General features: G+C 43.6%; 1 protein-coding gene across 2 annotated transcripts in view; it reads right to left on the minus strand.

The window, feature by feature from the left end:
* dock1 (dedicator of cytokinesis 1) overlaps positions 1-22,094 on the minus strand; it is a 156,482-nt gene that overhangs the window by 17,478 nt on the left and 116,910 nt on the right. For both annotated transcript variants that reach the window (XM_029455855.1, XM_029455854.1), the window contains 13 exons: positions 21,255-21,355; positions 15,889-15,947; positions 15,177-15,325; positions 13,964-14,049; positions 13,515-13,671; positions 12,826-12,866; positions 12,387-12,477; positions 10,078-10,197; positions 8,667-8,756; positions 8,268-8,372; positions 4,173-4,314; positions 3,803-3,884; positions 1,764-1,848 (listed from right to left, as the gene is read on the minus strand). In XM_029455855.1, coding sequence (XP_029311715.1) covers positions 1,764-1,848; positions 3,803-3,884; positions 4,173-4,314; positions 8,268-8,372; positions 8,667-8,756; positions 10,078-10,197; positions 12,387-12,477; positions 12,826-12,866; positions 13,515-13,671; positions 13,964-14,049; positions 15,177-15,325; positions 15,889-15,947; positions 21,255-21,355 — 1,308 coding nt within the window. The remainder of the gene's footprint in view (positions 1-1,763; positions 1,849-3,802; positions 3,885-4,172; positions 4,315-8,267; positions 8,373-8,666; positions 8,757-10,077; positions 10,198-12,386; positions 12,478-12,825; positions 12,867-13,514; positions 13,672-13,963; positions 14,050-15,176; positions 15,326-15,888; positions 15,948-21,254; positions 21,356-22,094) is intronic.

A 22,094-nucleotide genomic window follows, 5' to 3' on the forward strand; every position in this document is an offset into this window, starting at 1 on the left:
CAGCATTAATGCATGCTTTTAGGCTGTTTTTGTTGTTGCATGAATGGGAGTAAGATGATGTAATGGTTGTTCAATCAAAGCTCATTTCAGAGGGAGCTGACGGGATAGAGGCGGACACTACCTCCCTGTCTGGACGGCAGCTCATTAAGGCTTACTCACTAGTGTGCCGCAAGAGATCGTCAGGTGTGCCGTGGTAAATTATCCAATTTCACGTAATTAGTCCGACAGCACTTCGCACCGGAGCCCCGACAGCACCCCCCCCCCCCCCCCCCTCCCCTCACACACTCGATATGAATACAGGTGTGCCTTGAGATTTTGCCTTGGTCTTTGCTGTGCCTTGGCCAAAGCAAGGTTGAAAACCACTGGCCTACACTATCATTGCAGTCAGCTTCTCCCGCTAAGGATTTCTTCATTGTTCATCGTTCAGGAGGTTTTTTTAACGGGAGCTAGTATCTCCAGAGATCTCCTTCTCTCCAAAAACAAACGGACCAGGTGATTGAAAGCACTGAATCAAGCAGTTTCACTTTAAAATCTCAACAGACATCCCAGAGGGGTTGCCAATCGAGTTGTTACTAATGTTTGCTGAGCTTGTTTCTCTGATAACTTAAGATCCAAACGTTCACGAGGATTTTACCGGCATCCGAATTATCTGAAAAGATCGCCTCCTCTCCAAAACTAACGTAGAACATAGGTCTAGTTGTTTTTAGACATATTAACGAGGAAATGTGAAACATTATATCTTTAATAAGAACAACATACACCACAGGAGAACAATACGCCAATCTGAAGCATTAGTGTCAGCTTTAGAGCACACTTACTACTTTAGAGCTTAATAGGTTTGACAGATGCAATATGTCTAGCATCACCTCACTGACACTCAGAGTCAGTGTGAGACGACTTAAATACATCATCCTGCTCAGCTGAAACGATGTTACAGTCAACACTCGGGAGGAAAATGTGAATGGATTTGATTTTTCACCCTCGTCAACATGGATATTAAGTGTGTACAACACATAATTCATAAGAGGTACTAAAAAGCAGGAGTTGACAGTAATAGTTGCACTAGGCAAGATTTGGATCACTGTCAACTACTTTATACACTCTGGATGGTCTTGTTGGCACGTTTTCCTGTGTTTAATGAGTTCTGCTTTCTTAATGATTCACTTTTCTGGAAACAACAACAACAAATGTCTAAAAAAAAAAACACAAACAATAATCCAGCAGCATCCTATAATAAATTAAAAACGGCAGTAGCAATACCTCGACAAAGAAAACCAAAACGGACACAAATTAAAACGTTTGCTGCAACACAGCGTCGGAGAAGAAGCTTTATTCTGCTTATTGTAACTACTAAGTACTTTATCTTGCAGATGAACATTGCTGTGAAATCTGTTAACTGTTTGTGTATCTGTGGTGTGTGTGTGTGTGTGTGTGTGTGTGTATCTATTCCAGCTATCATATGTCAAAACTAAAACATGGGATTATAAATACAGCGGAGGAATATCCCTCCAATCCATAAATTAAATGCGACTATTTGATCAACTTTTAATGATCTTTATTAAAATGCTCTACATTATAGTTCAACACCAAAGTAGCCTACGTGTTCTTTTTTAGAAATTAACTGGCTTAATACCCCCCCCCCCCCATTTAAAAAGAGCGTTAACATTATGCTCATGATGATTGTAATGTTAACAAATAATTTATTAGACAAAATTAAATGGACAAGCCAAGTCATAGTGGGGAAAAAAAGAGACAGCAATTACCGCAAACTCGTTGTCGGGGTCATTCTCGCCCTTCCTCACTGGCCTGGAATACTGGAATTTATGGACTTCATTTACTGTGTAGAAGCTGAGGAGAGAGAAAGTCAGAGCCTGAGTAAATTAAAACTGTTATGGGCAATCTACAGCTTGATTCAAAGGTTGATTGCTTTGCTTCAGGTCAAACACAGGACAGGCCTCCCCCAGGCTAGCTCTGCCAGGAACTGTGGCATTTAGCATGTTGGTTTCGACTAGCTGCCTCATCTACATGGCAAAGAAATTCATTTTTTGGGTCACACACGTCACCGGCAGCACCTGAGGTTAGTCCGACGTGTCAGACATATAGAGAAGCTGCAGCACACAACAGAGACACATGACTAGCGGGGATGAACTTTGCCAAATCGGGTTAATAGACTTTTCACACTAGGAAAATGATGGTGTTGCATAGTGGCTGTGGGAGCAGCTGTCTGGACACACACACACAGTCCCCCACACAGACACATTGCTTGCTCTTTTACCATCTTTTTATTTGTCTGCATTGCCTACAGAAATCCACATTCACACTCTCCTTGGGAAATGAGTTCAGAGATGATTTAGCATATTGCATTCCTAAAACAATGCCATATGTTTCCAAGAGCATGCATTGCCATTATCAGCAAACAATTATGAATAAAATATGTAAGGAATCAGTGCCTGTTCCAAAACCTCTGCAGTAAGTGTGTGCAGAGCTTTTTCTACTAAAGCACTGTTTATGTATCGCTGATGAACAGACCACACACAGATTTTGTGACTCAGGTCTTAATGGTACTTGAGCCATTTATATTCCACCGACAATCAAATGTTCCCTTCTGTGCTTGGTCACAAAGGGCAACACGCTATTTAATGAACAGGATGAGAATTAGCTGAGAAAGGCATTAACTTTAAAAGAAAAAAAGAAAAAGGGGGCCTCTAAGCTTCTGATCTAATAAACAGATTAATAAAGCAGCTTTAAATCAGCTGCACTACCCCAATTAAGACTTTTACATGTCATTAGCTGGCGGGCTAGGGAGATGATGCAGTAGCATGGTCTGGACAAAGCAAGGTCAGAAGGGTGTGTGCTCTGCCTGCTGCTGTGACCCTTTGGCTCAAACAGCTCAGTCTCATTATTATGCACCGCTGATCTTTTGCACTGGATGAGAGAATATATGAGAGAAAACAGAGAGAGAGAGAGACACACAGAGAGAGACACAGAGAGAGAGAGAGAGAGAGAGAGAGAGAGAGAGAGAGAGAGAGAGAGAGAGAGAGAGAGAGAGAGAGAGAGAGAGAGAGAGAGCACAGTGAGAGCTAGCTGGAGAAAGAAACAGAGAGACCAGAGTTGGCAGAGAAAGACAGACGGACAGACAGTTGGTGTGGAACAGTCCTCTATCACTCTCCAAACACGGTTGTCTAATCTAGGCTATTAACAGAGTTACATATTCCAATCAGACACAGTTCGCAAACAAGCCAACAGGCTGCTGCAGGGGGATGTGACCAATGGTGCAGGCGTGTGATAAAAATCAGTGCGCAGGTATATTTGCCTAAAGGTTTTCCAAGTAAACGTCTTCTTTTAATTACGTCCATCGATGCGTCGGGTGGCATATCAAAGTGAATTTGCACAGCCGACTGATGCAGTGCATGGCTGGCGTACAGATTGGGCAAACAAGTGAGCGAGAGTGCAGGGGCCCACTGTTTGCTGTGGCCCCGGCGCGCGACACAAAGGTATTAATGATGTCAGAGAAACAATGTTGTACTTGGCGCAGTGACTAACAGCAGACGGCCGGCGCAAGTTAATAACCAACGAGAACAACAAGAAGGTCGACCTCTGTTTGTTCTACACAGACACACATTTACATCAAGATTTAAATCGCTTTCACCACGGCGGCCCTCGAAGCACCACACTAAACTGACGGGGGGGGGGGAAAGTAAATTGGGCATGCTGTACTGCGATGCTCGCTGTGTGACTTTGAGTAACACACTCTGTAATTGTAAAGCAATGAATGCGTGCGGAGCGGTGATATCCTGCTTACCTCACTATTTGTTCAGAGACGGGTTTGTTTTGGAACTTGGCAGGCAGGTCGAGGATGGGTTTAACCGTGAAACACTGGATGTCTTCAGCAGAAGCATCAAGGAAATAAATCAAACTTCAAATGAATGGAATACAATCAATTGGAACCCGGTGATAATCCTGTTACTGTCCATCCAAGTCAAATTGTAAAGTTATGATCCTATTGCTTCACAAAATTCTATCGGCAAAACCGAAAACTAAACTAAATAAATGATTTAAATTTTTGTAAATAAAAAAATGTAAATGAAAAAACAACCTGATGAAAGTAAACTAGGAAAAGAAAGCACATTTCCTGTTTAAAAAGGGAATAAAATGACTCCTGCTGAGGATACACTGTAGAGAAGAACACTTTATGTCCTCGCTGGGCGGCGTGGTCGTCTTCATCTTCTCTGCGTTGGGAAACTGCGTGAGCAGACGTGCTTCGAAGTCCTCTCTGCGCTCGTACTCCTTCCCGCGGTAGATGAACATTTTGTTCTGCAGGACAATAAAGAAAACGGTTTAGCCCTTGGACGTGTACGTGAAGGCGGACACCCGATCATGCAGGAAGCAGCTGATCATTTTTTTTCACACATTATGCAGACACATATTGTCCCTATTTTATGAATACGGCAGCACTGGCAACATACAGGGTCATTTCAGGGACCATTTCACCAAAGATTAGATCCAGTCGCTGACATTCACTCAAGGATGGCAGTCAGGACAGAACATTGTAATATTAACAGAAAGCTACATGGATGAGAGCGGCTTTGATTTGTAAATCTACTTGGCCCGGTACTGTGGCTGGGTTAAAATGCATTATCATAATCTCCATATTAAATACTTGGAAATGAGGGTGACGGAAAGTTCTTGGCACCAATTCAGTGGCAAGTCAATCCCAGCTGAGTTCAGAGAGTGTGGCTTGCTTGGGGAGTTACTTCTGCTTTTAGCAAACTCAAAGACTGCAAATGGCTACTAACATTTCGCTGGGGGCTCTTTCACACGCGGCTGCTGAAGTTGCCTTTTCGAACCACTGTAAAAAGATTCAGAAATTTCAAAATCAGTAATGTAAAGATCTTGGGCCATATTCACATCCAGGCGGCTTGATCTCTTATGGATATAGCCTAGGCTTCTTTTATTATTCCTTCACTACACGATAGCTCCCACACAGCAAACCCTGTGTTCATGCACAGCACGCAGGAGATTACCCTCACACCTACACTGGTTAGTCGTGGCAAAGACAATCATTGAGATACTAATCACTCATGCTGCAATGGTCTGGCGGGTATAAAAGGTGGTTTCACACAGTGACAAAGCAGCACCAGCATCATAAACTGCAATGTTAAGTTGAAATGAAACACATATGGTCAAGATTCATGCACTGTATCAATACACTTATACCAGACTGTAAGATTTGTAACATCTGGGGAAAGCAAAGAGATATCAATGCCTCGCCCTCTTGGCAGCGATAGTTTCAGAGAAAAACTGTAACGTGTGGAAATTCCTTTCAATCCACTGCTGTATCACAGAGGCTGGAGGAAAGGGAACAGTTATATGGGAAGAGTGCACAGAGTGCTCCTAAAAATGTATGAGTCGGGAACGTTCCTTCATCTCCCCCAGTGTGCTCCGGGGTCTGTCTGAGGAACATTTTTTGGAACGATAGAACATGACAGCTCGTATCCGAGTGTGGTGTGTTAGGATACATATTTCAAACCAACTTTCACACACCCTCAACTGCTCCTTTAAGCGGAGCGCTCACAGGAAACTCAACACGGGGATTACTTAAAGCATTGATAGGAAAAGAAGGTGGAGAAATACGCAGACTGGAAGTAAAGTGAGAGAAAGTCTTTGAGAAAACCTTTAATGTGTCCAAAAGGCAGAAAGAAACTCAGAGGATTCTTTGTGGAGCGAAACAATTACAATAGAAGCTTTGAGTCATGTTTCAAAGCCTTAGGACAAGGCATTGTGACCCTTAAGGTTGAAATGATAAAAATGCTGTGCATGTCTTTGCCATGTTTGTTTTGTAAGTAGAAGAAGAGTTTAACAGTCTGTGGAAGTTCCCAGCAATGGAAGAGAACTACATAACAAAAGGAAGACAACTGGGATCAATGGCTTAGTTGCATCTGCACATCTGAACAAATTACATTATATAGAGCATTTTATAATTAGCGAGTACCCCAGTGTCCAACCACATTAACAACTAATAAATCATAAGCGGCTGAATCAAGCGCTCTTGCGTAAAATCAATTCTTAAGGGGGGTAGATACAAAATTCCTTTATCAGAGCATTGATTTTCTCCCATAATTGACTTTTCCCCGAGGACACTGCGATGCCGCAACACAAACAGCGAGATGGGGTGTGAAACAAAAACCCTCCGAACTCAATTCATCTTGATAAGTCAGCCGCGCTGGAATGCTTCCCTACGTACTCGCACAGAAATATTTCAACATAATTGTGAAATATATCAAGGAGGGAGAGCAAAGCCAGAGTCCTTATAGGGGGATAATGTAAAAAGCCATAATGCGAGAGAAGTGACTCGCTCTCCATCAGGATAAAGTGTTCTATGTAATATTAACTGGTATTGAAGACCAGCTTGTACACTCGCTTACTGTAGCACAAGGATTCCAGATTCCTATAGGCAAAGATTTTGACCTTACCTGAAATGCCTGGGTCATTTCAGGTAAGGTCAAACGGCTTCCAATCATAAATAAGAAAAAAAAGGAGAGCGAAAAAGAGAAGCTGTCCTTTAAAAGGCTGTCTAAATGGCCAGTTAGATTAGGCCGGTGCAGCTTGCCCTGTCTGTAATGGGGTTTCTGCCCTGCCAGATGAAAGGGGTTAGCAGGGGCACATGGAGATCGCAGAGTAGCGGAAGACCATTGTGAATTGGTTGTTGTTCATAATAGAATGAAAAGAGTACGATCGGGGGATCACGCCGCATGAAACTGCACTTTAAAGGTCACATATTCTATTCATTTCCAGGTTCATACTGGTATTCTGGGTTTCTACCACAAGAAGTTTACATGCTTTAATGTTCTGACTACACCCACGCCGTCCGTCTGAAACGTTCCCTTTCTCTCTGCTAATTTGGCTTGCAAGAAAAATATGGCCGCACCTTTGCAAAGGTGATCAAGATGGGGTTTGGTATATTCTAATGAGCCTGCATGTGACACAGGAAGGGGAGCCAAATCTGGAACGGCTTGTTGAAACCCATGTTTTCAGACCGAGGCGGCCCACAAAGAAAACTGACTGCGTCGTCTTATTTCACGGTTTGTGCGTTCGTAGGCAAATGCATGTGCACAAGAAAGCTTTCCCTGATTTGTCCCCTTTAACAACGATCTTATTTCGCGAGAACTACAGTGTGTTGCTTGCGAGTAAAAATGACTTAAACGTCACCTTCAGTAGCATGCCAGACGACAGCTGTAACAGGGAACATGTTCAAAGCGAAACCAATCCTCAGCACTGCCACTTCTCTTTTTTACATCAATTTAATGTTCTGTCTGATTTCTGGAGATAGCAGGAGACCCATCACAGACAGAGAGCCAGAGACGGTTTGACGTGCACACGGTAGCACCTCAGACACTGGAAAAGGCTGGTGAGGAGATATCAAACAGCTGCTAAACTAATTCTAAATGCGTGATAAACTGGGATCAGATTGGCACATGGCCAGCCGGGACATTTAGAGGGGAAGTGCACATCAGTTCAGCTTTAACGGCCTAAGTATACTTGGTCGGGGTTCTGAAGAGACTTAGGGGTGATTATTCCTATTAAGGGTTCATATTCATTATGATTAATGGCCAACTAATAGTGGTCGATTTGGAAATCAGGATGGCGTCTACTTATAATCTATGATTTAGCAGCCTCCAAAAACAATGTGAACGTTTCACTTCCTTTCCCTTTGCAGGCGGTGATGGGACACCCTGTGATGTTCAGCAGAAGTTCAGGTGATGGGATTAAAGGCGGTGTCCGAGCCTTTTGATCGGACATAGGAACACAGGAAGGAGAAAGACTGAAGGAGCTGAGAGAAAGAGAAAGACCATGAACGAGAGAGGAAGATGCTAGGATGGAGAGAGAGAGAGAGAGAGAGAGAGAGAGAGAGAGATTGTTTTTAATTCACAGCTCTCTCCCCACTTTTCCCGGGATCCGTCCAGCACAATATTCTCGATCTCCTCAATAGCCCACACATGCAGCAGCTGCTTATGATTCACAGTTTATGTCCTGCGAGTGAGTAAGTGAACCGTAAGTGAAGACCGGACCGGGTGGGACGCTTATCAAGTGAGTCCCGCCAAAACACCCAAAACCCGTGGGAAGATGTGAGAGACACATAAGAACTGAGGCTGACATTTAAGCAAGCAGCGGTGAACCTATTGACAAGTGGCTCACACACGCTGCGCTATCAGTCGTTGGCGGAGAGCCGAGAGCTGCGGGGGAGGCATGTTGATGTGAATACTCACGCGTAGGAAGGAGGGGAAGCCCATGCCGTAATAGCCAACGGCAAAGTAGTCCGGTTTGGGCCGGATGACCTTCACTATGTTCTCGTAGAACTGGGCTTGCTTCCGCTGTTGAGAGATACAATGGGAAGCTTCAGTGTCGTGGAAAATGATGCTGCTTTTTCTTTTGTATGATCCTTATTGGTGACCTTATTTACTTATTTGTGTCATCTCTCTTATGTTGTTGCTGCCAGGACCAGAACTCTCTTACACGAGTGATTTTAATCTCTGTGAGGCTTACCTATATATAAAGATATATTACAGTCCTCTATCTAAAAAACCTCAGGTCGCTGTGCTCTAAAAGTGTCATTTTAGAGTTGTCCGTATACTACTAAAGTTCAACACAAGATGAATATTACTTACCAAGGATGCGCTGAGCTGCTCAAAGTCAAACATTTCATTCTCGTACTGTTCAGCCAGTTCCTTTCCCAAAATGATCGCCTCCTCCCACATCTATTGGGCACATAAACAAACAGAGACACTTAGTAAATTAATCAATAGTCAATTTTTAAGCTGAGATAAAGCATTCCATTTTACCGACAGCTGAATTGAACTAATTATCTCTCGCAGGCAAAAGCATTCAATACAAGCCTTTTGGAACGAAATAAAAAGAAATGTGAATAGTTTTTACGATGTTCTATATTTTTGTTTTCTTTGATCTAAAACGCTAAAACTCAAATGCCAGTCCTCTTTGGGAGAAGCACATAACTCCTGGTGATGCATTTCCCCTCGAGACACATCCGATGCGCTGGAGTGGTGTCACAGATAGATAGGAGCCACTCGAACATGTTGAAAGGCTTCTAAGTGGCTTCATGACAGACTAGATTGGCCTGAACTGATCTGGGCCAGGCTGGAGGTGGACTGAGTCCAGGCTGCTACTCAGATCAGCTTGCCATCAGTGAGAGTGGCGGTGGCAACACCATCTGGGACTGCTTTCTGGATGACTTCGATGACACTCTTAGAAAACTGTCCTCACTTGATACCACCCACCCCCCCCCCCCTCTGGAGTGTTGGTATATTCTTACAGCCACTGTAACACTTCCTGATCACTCTGCTGTGTGTGTGTGTGTGTGTGTGTGTGTGTGTGTGTGTGTGTGTGTGTGTGTGTGTGTGCGCATGTTTAGCCAACTCTTCTGAATTTGTTGGCGATATCCCGCTGAGTGACAGTTGGCAAGAGAACCAAGAGTGGCGGCTGCACCCCAACACTGGTGACACGTGCCTTGGGACACCGTCTCTTGAGAAAGCTCTGGCTGCGGTCCTGCACACCCACTCCAGGCTTAGCTTATGGGCATGAGAAACATTTCTCTCCGCTGGAACAAACATTTGAAGAGAGTGGAAGAATAGCGCGGTAGCTGGTTCATATGAGCCGCCTGCACAATCGGGCGGCGTCACACGGAGATGGTATTCAAGTACCTCACTGAAATGGTGGGAAGAAAAAATAGAAAGCGGGCGAAAACAGCAGGAAAAAAAAAAAGGTTTAATGAAACATAAGGGACGACACAAAAGAGCCACATTAATGCTCGTGTGGTCTGATATGCACATTCGTCCGTAAGAGCTTCGGCTAAAAGAAGAGGATTATTTAAAATCCCCGTTCTTGCGAAGAGGAATATAAAACTTCCATTCAGCGGCGCTTCTTAAAAACCGGCCTTCTCATGCCAGAAGAGGTATTTAACAGAGATGTCAGCATCTAAAAATAGCATCCTCAGAGTCCAGGATTCATCATGATTATGACCACTCTGCTGCGTGACTGTGCCAATGAGTGCGTGTCTCTTACCTTGCCCTTGTCGAAGTAATTGATAATCTGCTGGTAGAGCTGGTCCTTTAGCTGTCCTTGAGTGGCAGCATGGTAGCCGTCCCTCTGGGTCAGGTGGGCTGCACATTGCTCGTCTGACCACTGCAGAGGACGAGTTAGAATTGGGGTCAACACTGTGCAATACAATACGGAGCAAACGGGTAACATGTGACAAGAAATCGATCGCTGAGTTATAGCCAAGGAAAATGGGTCTGATTGATGTGTAATTCTTTCTAAAGCCGCCCGGCACTGATGGAAACTTGAGACATGGGCAATGAAACGTGCATCGATACATATTGAATGGCTTCAGTGAGAGAGCGTCAGTGGTTTTCTGAGGATAATACTTGCTGTTATAGTGTTAAGCACAAGTATCCCGGCGAGCCAAAATATTGGGCTGGCCCACTGGGAATCCGGTCCAGTGACCTGTAGCTGTGGGAGCAGCGAGAAGCATCACTTATGCCTGTGTTAACCAAAAAACATCAGATACAATCGAGTCATAGCACGCAGCGGCGTAATCTTATTCATTACAAATGCTGCTCGATTTTGTAAAGAATCGCAGGCAAGGAAGAGTGATGCAAAAACAGAAACAATAAGACTGCGGGGGCTTCCTTTTGTGCTGACCGTGTACTCCATCATGCCTTTTTTTTTATTTTCACCCAACAAGGAGAATAATGAGGTTTCTGACAAGCTAGAGCAGCTTGGTTTACGGGGAGATGGACAATCTGATTGGCCTCTGTGTCTAAGGAAGCATAATCCTGTGCGTGCTGCCAGGGCCGATTCATTATCCAGTTTGTATTGGGATTCCGTGGCGTTGCGAGTAACCTGAAGAGATAAGATCTCTGTGAAAAACCGGCCCAAGTTTTGTGCGAGGGCCACATTTAAATAGCAAAGCCAAGGAATTTGCATACCCAGTGCTGGAGATGGCTGAAAAAGTAATTGCTCTGCACATTGTTGCTGTGGCATGAGCAGGGAAGCTGGGAGGCTTTGGGTCAGGTTATTGATTCCTTTTACAGCTGAACTGCACCATTTACAGGGTAAAACAGATCTTGCTTTATTCATGGATGGCTGATGACCCGGCATCAACAGAACTAAAGTGCTGACACATTTTCTGACTGTACAAAAAGAGAAAAACATTTCTATATACTGCTGCACTACAGGAGTCAGTTTTACTCTATGACTGCTGGTGGATGCAGAATTATACATCCGTCATTCTTTCTCATTCAAGCTTGTTTACACGTGCCTGTGTGTGAATACAAAGGGAGGATAGTGACTTCAGAGATTACACGCTTATTGGAGAAGAAAGGATTTATCTAGTCTCCGGTGGAACAAAATGAACCAATTTCCACAATATAATAGCGAATCCCCCTCCGAAGGTATGTTTAGGAATGCCACAGCTGCGTAGAGATGAGCGGGATTAAAATAATAATAAGAAAAACAACTCCTGCAAATGCTACTGTGACTGCTCAGCGAGGAAAATGTGACTCAGTCACAGCCTGCTTTCCTCTGTCGGGACCTGTACAAAGGCTGATGCAGCCAGCTATTTATGCAAATACAGATGAAATGTTGGGTGCAACCATTTTGGATAAAAAGGCAGAGAGGGAAGAACTCCAAATTCAGGGTATACCAAACCCCTTCTGGGAATAGACATGCTCCTCTTTGTGTGAGGAGCTCGCTGTGCAGAATCAAACATATTTTTGGCAAAGATAAAAAAATTATATTGCGAGACGTAGAGCAAGCTCACATAAACAAGAAGGTGTGATCTCAAAAGAAATGCGTATACATATTAATATATATAACTTTAAGATGTCATAACTTTAAGATGTCATTGCAGACTTTTCCCACCTTAAACCAAAAGGTGCATTGCACTGAACTGTGTGATTTATAGTGGAGGATTCTTGGTTTCTAGCTGACAAAGAGGACAGTAAAAGTACACCTTTATCTTGAAGCACCCTCAGGTGGCTGCTACTTTAAACTATGCCTCAGCTTTTTTTTTCTCCAGGGAAAGATCAGATACGAGCTGTGATTTACATCGACTACGCAAGGTGAGAAAGATGCTGCTCAGCAATTCTGCCCTCTTAGCATCCATCTCATGCCATGGTTGGATTAAAAGGGATGTGGCCTTATCTCACTAAATCCTGCACACATCCAATTGCACGGATACTCACTTGTTTAATGCCGGAGGTTAAATGCCATGTGCCATGACAATAGCGTAACAGCGTGTTTGGGCTCCGTTTGAAGTTTTTACGAGTGTGCTTGGACATTTATTTGCTGTTGATATTGTGTCTGTGTACCTTGAGCAGTTTGGCGTGTAGCAGCAGAGTGTAGGCCGCCTCAGTGTAGTTGTCGCACTCTTTGTGGAGGTCACACAGCTTGTACAGGTACCTGGAAAAAGGAAAAAGCAATGATTTATGGGTCATGTCTGGGTGAGTCTTTCACACAACAGAGGGAAAGTTAACTGCGCTAGACTGAAGCGTCTTGACAGCCTGTTTCACCTTAAATAAAGCTTGACGGACAGGTGCGAAACTCTAACTGGTGGGATTGTGGAAATGGAAATGTATTTGAACTAAATCTAATATTTTATTATAGCTCTCTGGGGCTGGGGGAAGAAAAGGGCCAAAAAGTGGAGCAATAATTCCAAATGTACTGTATGCAAGTACTACAGTGGTGTAAAATACCTCAAAATGGATCGAATGTACACGCTTAACAGACATAAAGCTGGATATGACTTACCTGATGTACATCTCCTCTCGGTCTATCTCCTTGTAAAAGTTCTACAGGAAGGAAAGAGGACATTAAAATGGATTTCAAAGGGTTCATAGACTTCCTGTGACCACAATGTCAATATAAGGTTCAGTGTATCATGCTTACATTGAGTAACTTAACCTAAATCACTGGAATGGAGAATCCTTTTTTAAAATAGAACAATATTTGGCAGTGTGACAACTACATAACAAAAAGGATGAATAGCAATGTCCTTGCTCGAGGCAGGAAGACGTAAAGTATTCGCTGACATCAGGATCCTCGGGCTAAAACGGAGCAAACATTACATTTTACACAACCTGGCAGAGCACTGAGGGAACATGACTCAGTTTTTGCTTTCATGTTACGAAGACTAAAGGCCTATATTCATCATAAATCTGACGATTCAGTACTCCAAGATGAAACGTCACTTCACAGAGGAGAGGTGTTCCTGCTCTGTGATAACATCATGTGGTCGTTGGGCTGGTCGCATGTCATTATGATCACTTTATACACAACAGCAGCCTACGCACAGAGTGTTGATAACATACACATCTTGCTGATCATTGTTAAAAGGATTTATACATTCCCCCACACGTCATTCTTGCAGGGGATTCCATGTGTCATCATTCGTGGCATTGTGCACATTCAGGAACTGAGAAGAAAAGAAAACATCTCACGAGCACGTTGACAGTGCAGCTCATGCGGTTTTCTTTGTTCTCGTCGTGCATGATGGTCCTGTAGTCGAGCAGCCTCTCCAGCAGACGAACCACCAGAGTGACAAAGTTCTCGCCCGTCTTGGCCAAGTACTTGTGCTTCCTGCAGTGCTCCAGTAAACTGTGTGTACATGTGGAGGAAGAGAAGCCAGGGGCAGAGAGGAAAACAATTGTGAAGCACGTAAGAGACGTTCTCCAGACTCTTCCCACTAAAAAGGATTTGACGGAGGCAATCTTTTTTTTGCCCATTAAAGCAGAGTTAGCATCCAACGGTGCTGAGAGCAAATATCACAGTGGCAAGCTGTGAACGTCGTGTGATCGTCGTGATTATTTGAAGGCGTGCCGCGTTGCAATTAGCATTACCTAACTTGTGAGGGGCTCGGGCGTAATCCTGCCCATTAATCAGCACTTACATTTTCTGAAAGAGAACTTTGTACTGCTCGTCTCCGCGGCCCCCCTCCACCTCGTGATCCAGCTTGGTGATGATCTCGTTCTCGAACTGCAATTAAACAGAGCAGGCGTAAATAATCAGTGTAGCTAATTTTTCAATTCATTAACGCCATCTCCCCGTCTCACTCTCGCTGCATCGAGGATTGGCTGAGGGGGGGGGGGATCGGTGCTTCCACTTTAAATCGCCCCTCTGTTGCAGCCCAGCTGGTGGGGTGAGCTGCTATTTTCTGCACCTTTATCCTATTATTATTATTATTGTTATTATTATCATCTGTATAGATTTGGTTAGTACACATCCCCTTTACTTTTGCTCTGTTGTTGCGGTAGCTTCTGACAGTGATGCATGTACCTTATTTCTCCGATATTTGTTTGTAGCAGCTGCATAAAATCAGGTTTTATTGTGCTGAAACAAACCAATTTTCACTGACTTCTTTATTTGCTTGTGTGTTGGCTAGGGACAGAGCGAGTGCAGCCGAGTAAGAAAAGATACAAACGCTCTTCTCCGTTAAGCCCAGGATTTACAACACACACGCACACACACACATACACACACACAGGGAAGGAGAGAGACCTGGTAAAAGGAAATATTAGAGGCTTACAGCATAAAAACGGGGTCAGGCCAATGTGAAATTGATTACATTTCATTTAAGGGAAAGAATAAAAAGTGGCATTCACCTCCAATGAGTCAGATCCTGAGTGACACATTGATTTAATTAGCAGCTCTCCCCTCCCTTGAGAGAGGGATGTTGGTTTAACTACCACTGTCTTACACCGGACTACAAATGCCAAACAGACCCCAGGAAGCCATGGTGCTGCTTAACAATTTGATACAAGTACAATAAGCATCGCATACTTTGGGCGCCCACATAAACATCACAAAGCTGAGAACTGCCTGAGACATCTAACAGCTGTAGCCGAATGGATTTCCTCATGCAGAAAGGCTTAATTTTGCACTGGAACGCAACATAACATTAAGTTCCACTTACCGTGGCTGTTGATAATCGGAGCACAACAAAATGAGATTTGCAGAATTACAAATAAGCTTGTGGCTTTTTTTTTTTTTTTCTGTTTTAGTGTTTACAGCGGCTTTAGATTCTCACACCGACACCCGCTACTTTTCATAAAGTCATTTTGTTACAGTCCTTTTTTGGCTTAGTCATGTTTCGGAGGACGCACCCGCTGGAAGCTGCATGTGAAGTGGAACTCGCACTGCATCATGTCAAAGAAGATGGGGATGGTGGCCTTTCGCAACTCGATCTCAGGAACGAGGGTCATCTCCAGCATGGGACCCACCATCTCTGGAATGAATTTTATCTTGTGGGGCCCTTAGGGAGGAAAAATGACATTTTCATTTCAACGCATTTACAGACTTCAATTTCAGTTTCAAGAAAAAAAAACTTGTCGATCCCATCGATCGGGGCATGAACAGATTTGACATTAGACATCTCAGGTATATAAAAACAAGAAGAAAAAGAAATAGCAAGAGGCTCATTAAAAACAGTGAATGAGCCAATCTAATCTGGTGGAAAGCTCTAATTAAGGGATCAGGTGGTGCAGGGTACAATGAGGAGACTTTAAGGGAGGCACAGGTGCCCAAATCTAACGCCGCAATCCCCACACTGCAATTTCATTCCATTGAGAATTAACAGCTGAGTCTCTCTCATCACACAACACAAATCTAATTAACACATGGTCGTCTATATTTAGCTGATGTTCTTTGCGGCGTTGACATGAATCTAGAAAGACTTCAACACGTGTCAATTGCTGGTGTTCTACCGCAGAGTTTGTTTGATTGATCTTTAGCTGTGAATTCATTTAGATGTTTGTTTTATTTTCCTTTGGATACAAGTGAAACTGAACAGTACCGGCCCAATATTGGTGCAATTACCTAGATTGTACCACATGTCCCTGATTTCAAAGCCAATTTGTCTTCTCATGTCCTGGTACCTGAAACACAAAATGTTACGCAACAGTCAAATTATGGCAGAGAAGATCACATTAAGTCTCATGTGTGAACTGAAGTGAGAGCAATACAAATACAAATGAGCATTGGCTAACAATGTTAACTGCCTGATTCAATGTAACATATTATATGTATGAATGGTCGTGTCATGTTTCAGCTGTGCCGCAGCAGCTGCTGGAACACCTTGTAATACGAAGATTAAGAAATTAATGCTGAAAACCAGGATGCTTGTTTAAAGATTCAAGTGGACATCTGAAACACAGTGGATGCAGTGTAAGGACGTGAGATGCAACAACAACCAAGGGACTATTACAGAAATGTCTTCCTTTGTTTTTGGCGTCACAGAGTTAAAAATGTATTTCAAAGCCCCTCCGATTGCTGCTTTGCTCGGATGGCGACCCATATGTGCGGTGACCAGGCTAAAGGCAATGTACTGTAGTACAATAATAAGTGTATTTCCGGTTCCTGAGCTGCAAAAATGGTGATAAGCGTTTCCTTGAGTTTCCCCTCATCTATGCCTTAATGACACTCGTTACAGAAGCGTATAATGAGACCGTTCACACAATGCTCTGACCCTGGTAAGATACTTTGTTTTGTCTTCCTTTAATTTGCTTTTGAATACGAATGCACACTAATGAGTTATTTCCACTCTTGCAGGTTAGCGACACGCACACGCACACGCACACACACGCACACGCACACACACACACACACACACACGTCGGCATTGAGCGGGCTGTCAGCTGTGGTCTGTCTTCTGCTCTGTGTGTTTGACAAGAGGACACGAGGCAAAATGTTTGATCATAGAGTCTTTGTTGGTACTAGTTCTTTGAGGTCGACTCTGGGTGTCAAGAGCCCTTATGTGAAATTAAGATTTGCAAAAGAAGCTGGATCTCTCCCGCCCTTGTCATTTTGTCTCGCTTTTGCGAATGAGGGCTTATAAGCTGATCATTTCTGCCATGTCCAGGTCACGAACCAATCTCCACGGCATCTTGGAGCCCCTCTCCATGCCCTGCCACACAGGCCCAGGTCACAGAAAGGACACATAGTGAAGTGGAAAGGACAGAGAGGGAAAGACGGACAGTGAATGATGGAGAGTCTAACCGGAGTGGAAACTGGAGGCACAAAGTGAGACCAGCTCTGTGAAAACGATCACATGAAACATAAGTAATGGATTTAGTTCTTTGGAAAGCAATTGGACAATGGATAAGAAAAGAGAGTAAGTTCAAGCCTGAAATTGTTTTAAGATGAAGAATATAGAAGACACAATTGAAGATAACATTCCTGAGAGAAGTGTTTTACCCGCCTGGTATAGCATGCTTTAGCCGCACCATTGTAATTAGATGTATTTCCACTGCTGGCTTACTGTGGGGAATAACTGCAGTGGAAGCAGTGCCCCACTGTCACAGTCTCTGCCCCCAACCAAGCCTTGTGGTTGCATGGCTGATCAGCGAAAATACAAGCTGCGTGCAAAGTCCATGGATAAATCTATCCCAACTGCCGTAACGTGTTACCCACTGTTCAGGCATAAAATGACTTGTCACCTTATATACACACCTTTTTATTATTATACACTTTTTTTATTTGGTGGAAAGTAGAATAGCTAGCTAACTAAGATTTCGAATGAGGTAACACATAGGTGATTGAGCCTATACTTACTTATTTATTTCCACTGCATTATATTTGTTCAAAAGGTGCCATATAAATAAAGTTTGATTGATATGGTCCACTGATGAAAGCCATGACATTTGCAGTATTATAAACTTGGCGTTTGTGGCGACATTCCCGGGAAAACATCTAGGAATTGAGATCCAAAAACACACCTGCAATTAGCGCTTAGCACCACAGGCGGCGCCAGAGAGAATGAAACGGAGATCTTCAAGGTTGTAACTTTAAGGCGCGCATCAATACGACAGTGGTACGGTGCATCGATGGTGTGAGAAACTCTAATGCATCTGCAAGACAATAAATCAAACATCTGCCACCACTTTGAGGGGCATTTAAAGTTAGATTTGTCATCGTTAACCTTTTCCTCCCTCCAGCCTCATGTCCTCCCCAGCTGGTGGCGCTGCAGGGGACTGCATTGTTTGCCCATGCCAAGGATCGGTCCTGTCTAACATCAGACTCTCACACTGAGTGACGGATGGTGGCGACTCGGTCTCCTCTTCCTAGCACACTGATGGCATGACACCTTGGCATGACATTGCGGAGAAGTAAAAAGATGAGAGTTTGAAGTCGTAAGCGTGATCTCTAATTAGTATATACGTTCAAAGCCTCTTTCACACGATGTGACATTCCAGAGCACCCTGCGGCCCCGATGGAATCCTGAAACTCGATTGATTGCGTTGCCGATATAATACAAAGACACACTAAATGTATTTTGACGGAGAGGAGATGAGCACTGAAATAATCTTTAACGAAGAAGCTGCGTCAACTCTTTGTAGTCCGGCCGGGTGAAAACACTTAACCACATTTAGCTGTCAAAGGGAGGAACGTTGCCAAAAGGATTGATCTTTGAGCAGAGTATTGGCAAGATGATAAGAGTATAAAAAGATGCCCGCCTCAATAAATTACTGTAACGCGGCATGCATTATGTATAACATCTTTCACTGTTTTTGCCTTTCATCTGCACTTTGCGACTCGATACATCTCCTATAATGTCAGCATGCAGGTGTGCGTCTCTACATATAGGCGTGCAGATGACTGCAGCAGATGCAGGGGGCTGTTCTGTCACACTCCAGTAGGCAGCGAGACATGCCGCCATGACTGTCGACTGTCAGGACCTACAACACATACCTGTCAGCTGCGGGGCGGAGAGCTCTCGGAAGGGTTGACTAAGAATAACAGAGGGAGAATGGAGGGACAGCGGCGAGCGGTGAGTGGATCTGGGGGCTCTCAGCAGCTTGTGCTGTGAAATGCCACTGGGTGGGAAAAGAGCAAGACTGTGAGGAGAAAGGAGGACATGGATGTGGAGGCATGAGGTGATGGAAACAGAAGAGATAGTTGAAAGTAATACAGACATGGAGGGCAGATGGAGCAAAAGAGAATAAAGCACCCAAGTGATTGACAAGCTGTGGCCTGTAAGAACAGATGAGATGTGATCAAAGCCGGAAGCAAGTGTGGGATATTCACAAAAGCTGACAATATGACACTCCGTCTCCTCGTCACTCATTTGCAAATAGCATGACAATGACATTGCTGCATGCTCATTTGTACAGCTCTGTCGATGTGTGGCTGCATTTCCAAGATCTCTGGCCAAAGCCCTTCTACATGAACGGATAAAGGAACATTCCGGTTTAACAAAACTTTGGAAACACAGCACAATGGCTCCTAGTGATGGCTGGATATCAGTTATTCATGTCTGAAACCGAAACCTTGAGTTTCTGCCGATCTTTCCCCTCTCTTAAACAACAACATTGTTAACTTCAGATCATGTAGTGATGAGATCACACTAGCCGCAACACCAAATCTGGCCAGGGGGGTGTCACACCCACACACACACACACACACGTCGAAAACAAGTCAAGCGTCGCTGTTAATAATACATTTGTATGGATGCACTTTGCTTAACCCAGCCATCTAAAAAACATCATGCTCAAAATGGGGAAACAAATCTTCTACTCCTCTAATACTCCTCACACAGCCCACAACATGACTCTGCTTCTTTTTATTTAAACTTTTTCACACACACACACAGAACCTTTAGCAGCATCTTTGATTGGTCAGCAGAAGGAAATTTAAAGTGTAACTTTGTGCAAAAAGTTTCATGATGAGTATTTTGAAAAACAAAAGGAAATATAATTCCAGTGTAAAATACAGGATTAACTCAACAGTGTAGAATAACTTAATGAAAGCTATTGACGTATAGTTTGGGCTAAGTATCGCTCTATACTTTCTTCTGTCTTTACTCGATCCAGTGATTTTGGCCATCCCTAATGGCGACACACAGATGCATTTATCCTCCTATTCAGGCCAAGCAGTTCATGTCAGTAAACACATGTTAGCCTGTTTCCTGAACTGAAGGGGAAACAAGGATCTCCGACACCAGTTGTAGACCAGAACCTCACAAACAGCAGCGGGAGACGTGAGTGACGCAGGAGAAAATCCGGTGCTAAAGAGCCACGCTCGACACAACTCTGATTTCACCCCTCTTTTCTCTGCTCCCAAGCGAGGCCCAGTAATTGGTATTGCAGGCAGGACTGACAGTTCATGCGCCAGCACACAGAGCAACGGGATGCAGAGACGAAAAAAAGGTAAAATAGAGAAGGTGAGTTGTAGGAGGAGGGAGAGACAGAGTGTGTAGAAAGAGAAACCCTGTATAATATCCTCTTGAGTTGCTCTGAAAGCTCCCTGGTTGCATTTGAATTACACATTTTGGAATGTCAAATAAACAGTATGGAAATAGCAATGGCAGAGATCAGCCCCTTTTCTGTGTGCTTACACCAGGAATGGTAGTTCCTGTGTGTGGGAATCAAATAGCTTTTACTTTCGGGGGGAAGGCTGACAAGTGGAGTAAGGCAGGAGGGGGGGGGGGGGGCTGGGAACTTCTTGTTTGCTGTGTTTGGCTGTTGGCGTGGGAACTTATCAGGTCCGATTACAAAAGCACTGACCAACGAGAAGCCTCGATGTCAGGCCCGGGCCGGTGTGATGAATACTTTAGTGGCAAAGAGCTCCTCCAGATGAAGATGAGAGCCAATAGGCTCCACACGTTGGCCCACAAATTATTTACACGTTTGACTGCATTAGCAGACTCTATGAGAAACACTAATGTAGATGAATGGATCTTTGTAGACACGGGCAGAGCATGAGCGGGAAATAAAAACCACTCTCTGTATTCATAACTGAACGGAGAGAATATTTGGACGCAATAAATATACATAAACTTTGTGGATTTGAAACTTTAAAAACTCTGTGCTCTCTAATAACAAATGTTTGCCCCCTTTTTTTCTTCTTCTTCTGTTGGGGGAATAACAAGAACAAGCACACAGGAGAAGCTTTGGGGTGGAACCAAAGACCCGTATCCCACATTTCACGAGGGGATTCCCAACTTTGATACCTAGGATTGGAGTACAAAATGTGCTGTCCATAACCCCTGGAGTAACTGTGAGGCTTTGTTCAGAAGGGCGAACAACTAGAGCAGCCTCCACTGGAGGAAAAAAAGTGCTACGGGATCCCCTGTGAGCCTCCCTGTGATGAATTATATAAAGCCTGCTCATGCTTCGGAGGGAGCTTGGGCTGTGTCGGCGTACGATGAGGACGCCCGGTGGGTTGAGAGAAGCGCTCGTACTCACTTCTGGAAGATCTTGGCTCTTTTGTCGCTTGAGAAGTTCTCCAGCTGCAATGACTCCTGGGTGAGGAAGGCTACAGCCAAGTGAAAGTAGTTGTTCCACAGCTGACAAACATAAAAACAAGACACAGTGATAAAATAAATAAAAAGGACATTTAACTCACAATCAAAAAGCAGTTTTAGAACAATATCTTTCCGTACCACGGCACACTATGTGGGCTGGAAAGCTTTATAGTTTCATTAAATCAAAAGGTTTATATGCGATGGCTGTACTTGTGTGTCGGGAAGGTAATAGTCCATTCATGCATAAGAAATAGGTGTCTTCATGACGAGTTTTCAAAGAATATAGATAACTCACTTCCTTATGAAAATACCCATCAACCAAAATACATAACATGTACAAGATTATATCCAGATCAAGTATCTTTACACCAAAGCCAAGACAACCCAACACTTTATTCATAAACCATAAACAGAGCTGGAAGTCACACTGTTAGAATAATCAATCCATAAAGGCACTAACTAACTAACTAACACTTTCTTCCATATGTCAGACATTTAAAACGCAAGCAGAATAAAATCCATTCTAAGAGGAGCAGGTTAAAATATTCTGAAATGAACATCAAATTGCCGGCCATTACACGGTAATTTGATGTTCCCACTGCACAATTTTTACGTCTACTGCCTTCAGATCTTTACCCCGCTATTCAGAAGTTCCAACACAACACTGCATCTGGGATATTAAAAACAATCTCAGTGTGAAACTGCAGCGAAGTGATGACTTAAAAAGTGCCATCCAAATCTTTTCCAAAGCTGCGAATAGTACTTAACATGACTAAAAGAA

This window comes from Cottoperca gobio, chromosome 19, assembly GCF_900634415.1.
Source record: "Cottoperca gobio chromosome 19, fCotGob3.1, whole genome shotgun sequence".
NCBI lineage: Eukaryota > Metazoa > Chordata > Actinopteri > Perciformes > Bovichtidae > Cottoperca > Cottoperca gobio.